The sequence below is a fragment of the Saccostrea cucullata genome, unplaced genomic scaffold, assembly GCF_032062105.1.
Source record: "Saccostrea cucullata isolate Sc308-1 unplaced genomic scaffold, CSIRO_AGI_Scuc_v1 ctg19148, whole genome shotgun sequence".
Taxonomy (NCBI): Eukaryota; Metazoa; Mollusca; class Bivalvia; order Ostreida; family Ostreidae; genus Saccostrea; species Saccostrea cuccullata.
The window spans coordinates 1-9,159 of NW_026939286.1; the positions used below are offsets into that span (position 1 = coordinate 1).

A 9,159-nucleotide genomic window follows, 5' to 3' on the forward strand; every position below is an offset into this window, starting at 1 on the left:
AAAAACGTTATGGAATGAAAAGATTTTTCTCAAAACTTGAATTATAGATTTATATGTAAATTGTTTGAAGTGGATTTTAATATGAGTTTTTTTTAATTGCAGTTGAATCTATCTGACTATGATTTGCTAGCAGAAATACAGCATGTGCAGCAGGAAGTTGGATTTGGAAATCCAGAGTTTTAAGCTTAGAACTGTTTGTGACATTTTATAAATGTCTTGTTATGTTGACATTCTATTTGATTTGTTTTGATGTTCAGTTAAATGACTAAAGAACCCTATCTCTATTAATGTGATATAAAATGACCTGTGATGAACAAAATATTTATGAATTAAACATATCTTTCTAAAGTTGTGTTCACTTTTATTATTAGCAGATTCCTTGGATACATTTATTATTGTATGTACGATTTGTCGGTGGTGAAATAGGAAAGAACAATTAGAAAGATTTAAAATTGAAAGCATTAAAACTTCTGTATTGTATTTAATATTTTTAAAAATATGTTTCATCTTAAATTTTAGCCTTGAAATATTCTCTTGCTGAAGTCTATGAATATTTTTATAATGCTGTTGTTAACTTCAAAGAAGAAGGTATGGTTTCAATACAAATATTGCCCTGTGATTTTCTTAAAAATGAAACTGAAGTATAATAAAAGAAACTGATTCCAATAATCAGGAAGTTGGAGATTGCTTTCTATAATACAATGTATCTGTAATGTTTCCTTTGAGGTTTCGATCACACATCAACTGTCTGTATCCAGATACAAAATGGATTTAGTGTCCTCCTAATATCACTTTATTGCAGAAGAACAGTATATTGTGCAATTTATGGCATACTTTCTATTCCAATCCTTAAGGCCTGATAAAAAGTTGATTGGTTTGCTTCATGAGAATATAGCCAGTTGGATCTTCACATATATCTGAATCAGAGTGGTTTTTAAATATAATGAATAGATAATTTTATCATGATGGTAATAAGATACGAATTTTGATATTTTCCAATTCCCAGGAGAGCAGCAGTCTCGTCTGAGGCTTTTCATTACACATTACATAGATTCCACAACCTTATTTCAAATTATTTGAAATAAATGCGACTCTGAAAAGTGGGGGAAAAAAATCACATTAGGTCTGATAGTTTGCACAAAACAGTTTTTACCTAGCTAGCGGAAGAGGAAATGTATCTAGATTGAACAGAAGTAGAAATGAAATTGTAAAATGCGTAAAAGCATTTGTTTTCTCCCAGAAAAGCTGTGTCCAATAGTGGAAATTATACTTTTGACAGAATAAGCTAGGTTACAACACAATTTTTACAGGGAAATTATCACTTCACAAACTGACCAATCCCCTCCCTCCCCCATCTCATATCAGATTTTCTTAAATATTTCTAAGCCAGCTTACATACTGCGTATATGAGAAAAACGTTCAGAATTCATTTTTAAAGATGAATTTCAAGGAAAACGCACACAAATTTACACAGTTGATATTTTTTTGACCAACCTATTATAGACTTTCCAAAGGATTTCGCCCGCGGCGCGTGGCGCAGTGGTCAGAGCATCTGCTCTAGAGTTGCGAAGTACGGAGTCAATTCTTACGTCGCTAGTTCGAATCCCACTGTGGGACGTGGAGACCGGTCCTTCGGATGCGACCGTATAAACCGAGTAGGTACTGGCACGAAAAAGATCCCTCACTGCTCAATGGCCCTAAGTGCCGAGCATAGGAAAAAATTTGTAGCTCTCCACCGGCAAGTGATGGCGTCTCCATATGAGTGAAAAATTCTCGAGAAGGACGTTAAAAAACAAACAATCAATCCAAAGGATTTCATCGTTCCGACCGAAAACCCGGTTGCCGTAAGCATCCTTAGTAAGAACATTTTACTTCTCTTGGCTGTAGGAACCGAGCCAGCATGGAGGGACCGAATGTGCCCCCCCCCCGGATAATTTAGTATTTTTGCGGAATAGAGCTGTTAACCGGCCGGCAATTCTATATTTGTCACCCCCTGTGTGTCATGTCGTGAATTTATTGATAAAGTATAATGAAGGCACGTACATATCTTGGTTGAAAGTAGTATAGAATAGAATAGGATATTCCAGATCAGGGCCCTTGTGGGCATATTTATGGCACGCCAAATTCACAAAAATGAGATAATCATAGTTTCACAATCGATAAACTAGGTTTATCGGTTGTAAACTATAGTTAACGGACTGTAAACTATAGTTAACGACGTTAATCTATATTTTACATCTGTAAACTATAGTTAACGCGATAATCTATGTTTCACAACCGTAAACTATACTTAACACCGAAAACAATCATTTGCGATTGCAAAACATAGATTATCTGATAAATACAGTTTCACGATTTGTAAACTATAGTTTACAAACCGTTAACTATAGTTAACAATCTGATAAATATAGTTTCACGATTTGTGAAACTATGATTAACAACTCTTAACTATAGTTTACGATTGTAAATAAACTATAGTTTACAAACGTGAATCTTTGTTTATCAACAAAATCTATTGTTAACGCTTATTACAGATAAACTTAGATTATCATTCGTAAACTATAGTTAACAACCGTTAAATATAGTTTTACAGATGAAAGCTAGACTTAACGAATCGTTAACTATAGTTTACGGTATGTAAACTATAGTTTACGGTCTATAAACCTTGTTATCAATTTGAAACTAGGTTTAGCTCATTTTTGTGAATTTGGCGTGCCATACATATTACATACACGATTATTAAACAGAGCATATAATAGTTATTAACAAAATGTATTTTTTTTCTCAAAGAAAGCTTTTGTAATTACATTAGATGGAATTCTGTTACTGCTGTCATGACTAGTAATCGGCTTTACCTCTACAATACAGCTTTGTGCTCATTTAATCATCTGTTTGATGCACCTACCTATGAAAGCCCACTGAGCTTATTTTCGTAGGTTAAAAAAATAAATTTCTTGCGTTATAACGCGAAACTTTCGCCCTTTGGGCTATTCGAAATTCGATCTCGTGACCAACCCGTTTATATATCCCGATAGACATTTCAAAGTTACACCTTATGTTTTAAAAGTTACGCGTTATATGCGAAAGTTACACATATTCGCGGAAAGCGTTATAAGTTAACGCGTTACTTTCGAGAATAAATACAAAACTTTGTAAAGAAAACAAGCTCATTGGCTTTCGTACCATCTAGCAACTTCTTTCTTTTTTTAACATTTCTGGAAATGACCTTTAATTTGGTGAAATATTTTCCCTCTTTTAAAGAAGTTTTATCAGCAGATTTAATTTGGTAATTAAGATAATCAGAGTTTGAAAAAAAAGACCCATAAGCTGACGTTTCTACTGTACGTAATAGAAACCAGAGACTATTGCCTTATATAAAATAAACAAGATGTGTTTGTTAAACACTGATGCCCCCGTATGGCAACATAGCGAAGATTAAACTTTTCTTAATGCAAATTTAATTAATTGGTACCAAAAGTAGGGTATTCTCACTGGAAACAATTGTGAAATTTGAAAGTAGGCCAATGTTAGAGTTTTTTCAATAAGTACAAAAATCACCAAGGTCAAAGTCAAAAGGTCAAGGTAATTGGTATACAATGAAAGGTCTTGCCACATAGAATACTTATGTAGAGTATGGAAGCCCTAACCCTATCCGTTCAGAAGTTATGGCCAAGGCTATTTTTATTTAAGTAGTTCAAACTCCAAGGTCAAGGTCAAAGGGTCAAAGTTCTTGTATCAAATGAAAGGTCTTGTCACAAGAAAAAAATATGTAAAGTATGAAAGCACTAGCCCTAATCCTTTAAATGTTATGGTCAATTTTTGCTTCTTTAAAGTAGGTCAAACTCATAGAACAAGGTCAAAGGGTCAAAGTTCTTGGTATCCAATAGAGGGTCTTCTCACAAGGATCAAATATTTGAAGTATGAAAGCCCTATCCCTTTCCATTCAAAAGTTATGGCCAAGGTTAAAGTTTTTTCACAGGTGCGGAAATCTACAAGGTCAAGGTCAAAAGGTCAAGGTTGTTGGTATCCAATGAAAGGTCTTTTAACAAAGAATACATATGTGAAGTATTAATGTCCTGGTATCTACTGTTCGAAAGATATGGCCAAAGTAAAAGTTTAAAATTTTCATGTAAAAGTGGGTCAAACTCCAAGGTCAAGGTCAAAAGGTCAAATTTGGTGGTACCCAAAGAAAGGGCTTGTCACAAGGAATACACATGTGAAATATGAAAGTCATGGTGCAACCTAATCAAAAGTTATGGGCAAGGTTAAAGTTTTTGCGGACAAACAGACAAACAGACAGACAGAGAGACAGACAGACGGACACGACAAAAACTATATACCCCCGAAACTTCGTTTACGGGGGCATAAAAATAAAACTTTTCTTTGACTTCTTATGCCGCGACTCTAGAGCAAAGGCTTTAAGCACTGCAACACGCGGAGATAATTGTATGTTCTAATTGTTAATTATAAAAGAAATTCTTAAATTCTTAACGTTAGATCATGAAATTTTTTTTCTTTGGGTTCTTTTGTAGCAGAGAAATCAATGGTTGCCTTTAACTGTTTAATGATCGCCGCGACTCTAAAGAAAACGCTTTAACCATTGTGCAACGCATTAGTCGACAATGACATCAAAATGCAGGAGACGACGGACTTGTATCTTATAACTAAATATACATGTACTTTATTGTATTATCAAGAACAATTTACAGTAATAAATAAATAAATTTTGAACTGAATTGTATGTTCCGTCGTTCATGTGGAATTATATTCATACATTTACTTGTAGTTCAAACAACAAATAACCTTAAAAAGACAGTATTAAAAAATACTTAGTCGAATTCTGTATGCTATCTATTACAGCAACCGTGGCAACTTTTTTTTTGTTTGGTGAATCAAAACGATTACGCCTTGGGCCAAATTGCATCAACTGCAAACAAAATGTCGGCAATATTTGCATCCAACAATTTATCATCTAAAATTTTCTCCGAATAAAAGTTTTTCTTAACGTCATCTTTCATAATTTGGGTATCTATACTTGGTTGCACAGTAAAAAGACTATTACTCTTGCGAGTTAATTTCGGCCTAGTACGAGTGCCTTTACCAATCATACTACCGACACTTTTACTCCAGAATTCTGATACCCTTTCCCTGAAGCCATTTTTCCTGTTTTTAACACTAGTCAGATCGGCATCAACTGTATCTTCTTCCTCAACCATTTCTTGGAGAGGAATTGTCTCCACGTTTTTCTGGTCGTCTGCTTCAATGAAAGAGTACGTGACGTCATCTTCGCTGGCTTGCGTTTGAATACTTGGCACTTTCAGAACTCGTTTGTTAATATTGTCACAGGAAGCTGCTGCTTTTCTGCGTCTTTTTAGAAATGTTTGGTCATGGCGGTAGATTCGATCCACACAAGATTCAGATTTCTGTTTGATCAAATCATTCCTCTGTCTAGATTTCTTGTTCTGAATATCTTGAAGCCTTGCTCGAAGTAAATTTAGTTCCCTCGTTTTGGGAGCAACATTAACGTTGTCGCTTTCTTCAATTTGAATCTGAGGAACATCAAATCGAGTTTCGGCATAGTCACTTTCGCTGTATTGCGAGTCACAAACTGATTTTTGTTTGACCAGAGTTCCCCGGCGGACCGGAACTCGTAACGTGGTTTCCTGGTAGTCCCTGGGCGGGCGGTCCGGATACGAGTCGATATCGAAACTACTTTGCTTTGAAGGCATGTCGCTGTCATCTTCTTCAGGTATTTCCTCAGAAGCAGACGATATGAACATTCCACCCCAGTAGGGATGTTCCGAACTGCAATGAGAGTCGAAAGACCCAGAATTCTGATTTAAAAGTTGCCGCCAGCTCTGATTTTTCCTATTGTCCCCCGGTTTATATTTTGGTGATTTGTCCGCAGTTTCGTCATCTGTCTCCGACATTTGGATTAACCATGAAAAGAGTTTATTGTACGATTCCACGGACGCTGCCTCCTTGTCTTCGGACAAAACCAATTCATTTAGTTCTGGTTCTTCTGAAACAAGGGAAACAAAATCTTAGAACTTTATTAGTTAAGGTCAAAATAAATTTGTTAAAAGAAGAAAAGGAAATTAACTCAAAGGTATCCGTCCAGTACACCAATAACAGTTCTATACAGCCCTTCATGTATGGGTAAAAATCAATATTATTTTCAATTCTGTTGTCTCTTAGTTTTCAAATTGGCCTTAAATCACTACAAATATGAAACATTTCCCGTGAGAAACAAGGAAAAAAAAGGAACAGTCTGGTGGAAAATTAAAGTGTTTTTAAGTGTATCAGAAAAAAACAGAAATATTAATCAATATGAATACTTGATTAATAAACAACTGCTTATCATCATTTTCAGTAAGGCACCGCAACATAATGAACTTCATCTACATTATAGATAATCACTTGTTTGTCAAAGAATTCTCGGTGCATTTCGCTCAACTCCCTGTGAAAAGTAAGCTCGGGTAGTCTTGCACTGAATTAACTTTGCAAATGCCGGAACTATGCATGCAGTCGCTCGCCTCCTCAGTGCTTTCCTCTTTTCTCATTTTTTCCCTGATAATCTTGATATGAACACTCCCGGAGGAAATATGGCTTGGTATTGTCATCTTTTTAATGAGTGAGAATATCAATGATTTTACGTTCAATTGTAAATAGACCCAACTTTGGCATAAGGAAGCTCTAAGATTTTTGCATCATGTTATGTCCTTTTGTGAATCTAGATTGTTCGTGTTTAATGCTATTGTTGTGAAATGAAAACTTTCCATGGTTCGTATTTTCTTATAATCATAAGGTCAATACAGTTCCTTTATCCTGGAAACAATTGCTACTACATTAACGTTTATTGCAACACGTATAAATGTTTATGATGGATCTCCTGATTAAGATTCTTTTGTGAGACAAATGAAATAAATATTTCTTTTAATGAATAACTTGAGGATTCAAATTAATAACCAAAAATGTAAATTATATCGCTGAAATGAAGCATGAGTGAAAAATACAAACGAATAACCCCCTTTTCTCGTATGAAACCCAATACATATTTCTCTATCAGTGCATAACCTTGACCTCTAGATCATGGACTTGAGTCAAGGTCATGGCACACCTCACAACATCAGCAAATTATGCCAAGTGTTATTCAGACTTAGTCTCATTCTTATAAATGAGCAATTACCCAAGCAATCTTACTGCCCCAATGGCGACAGAATTCAAGACCTTTAAACATCATCAATATATATACTCTCGTCTAGGCTTCCAACTATTAGATCACAGGCTGTGACTCTATTTCAGAACTTCGATGTCCAATGACAGCCAAACACATTTGTGAATTTTTTAAACCATGATCTTTAGTCGAAATCATGACTGTCAGACGCATCCGTCGATCATGAGAAATTGCATGTTATAGTTTTTTAACGTGCATATTGTTTCGATTTTATGACCAACAGATAGACAGACAGACGGACAGACAACGTTCTGCTGGAGGAGACATGTTAACCCACGTTTGTCTGATAAAGTTTCTGCTAAATGATTAATTATATTACATATTACGACGCGTAAATTAAATTAATTTGAGAATTAGCGCTTCGCACGCTCGAAAATTGATTCTGTAGATTGTTGTCAGATTCAATTTATCATTCTGGGACGCCAGAATTCATTGCACAGAGTTAATTCCTTTTGTATGCTAATTTACAGAACAGGGATTAAAATAATCTTTTTGCATATTATCCGGAGAGGTTTTATTTTTACAAATCCTCTGTATTTTGAAGAAATTAATTAATATTATGCACTTGAGACTTTCACTGGATTTTTAAAAATTATATATTTTGCACGAAAGTGATTAAGACAATAGTGTGAACAGTTTTTGCAAAACAATCATCATTATCAATGTCCTTCTTTTATATTCTTGTGTTTAATCAAGAGGGCTTTAAAGGCTATTGTAAACTGTGTTTCTTACATTTCTTTTTCTAAAAAGGTATACTGACCAAGGAAATATGGAGATCATAAGCGTTGGACGTCACATTTTATTGGATTTATAGGACGCTTTAAGCGGGCATCGTTTCAGCCACGGTCCAGAGTCGGCTCGTAGCTCTCCCGTGGCTGTTTTATCACGTGCAACCACGGCCAGAATACTAATAGATAGGATCGTAGATTTTGGTCGTGGTTTGCAACTATGTTCAGCGTAAGTGTGATTTTGAGAAAGATTTGGTTTATTAACACTAAATCTATATCACATCGGATAAGAATATTTGAGTGTTTCAGGGCATTTTCAAATACTTCACTGATATTAAGATTTAAATATCATTCAACGCTTTACTGTAATCTCTTAAAAAAGATATTTTGTCTACCTTCATCATGTGCATACTAATCAGTGTTTCATGTACAAGTATTTATTACTATGCATATGCACGTAGTAGCGAGTGAGTTTTTATCTACTAGTATTTAATCTTTACCCTACACGCATTCTCAATATAAGGGCTCAAATAATGTCGCCTCATTTTCATTTAGAAGAAATACCACTGATGTAATTTTTAAATCAACATTATAAATAATCATATAACAATGAATAAGAATTCATATAATTATCGATCTGAAAGTGTATTTAAGAAGTTCCAAATTCAAATATAGTAGCCTATTTGAAATGTACGTTACTGTCGCCGAGGCAAATATTATGCTGAATCCCCTCTGTGTAATATATAGTTTTCTGATAAGTTAAACCTTGTATGATATATATTTCTTTTGCATAACAATAAATACATTTTCTTTGTGATAAGAAATAATTTTTATTGTGCAATGTCCCTGTCGCTTAATTCTATTTCAACCACATTACAAGCAAACACAAAGATTATACACCTGATAGTTTTGTTCTCCTTTATTTATTGATGGGCTAAATTTTAAATTTCAAAGGATTAATTACTCCTACTTAGATAGTGTAACATGAAATTGAACAATTTGAGCAACTTTTATAAATATGTTTACGGAATGAAATACATTTTCAATCGTAGAGATAAGAAAGAAATGTACGTTACCTATATTTTTCAATTAAGAATATATATTAAGTAGGAAATATGAGACGACTCTGAATAAGCAACCCCTTGTATCCTGTAAACTGGCAAAGACGTTTTGCTTAACACAATTAAAAATTAT

At 34.4% G+C, this 9,159-nt stretch overlaps 1 protein-coding gene across 1 annotated transcript; it reads right to left on the reverse strand.

Annotated features, from left to right (window-relative positions):
* Positions 1-4,685: 4,685 nt before the first annotated feature.
* Positions 4,686-6,022, reverse strand: LOC134252725 (uncharacterized; the record flags this gene model as incomplete). Its single annotated transcript, XM_062735231.1, has 1 exon — positions 4,686-6,022. A coding segment is annotated over one exon (1,121 nt), but the record flags the coding sequence as incomplete, so codon positions are not given.
* Positions 6,023-9,159: the final 3,137 nt, after the last annotated feature.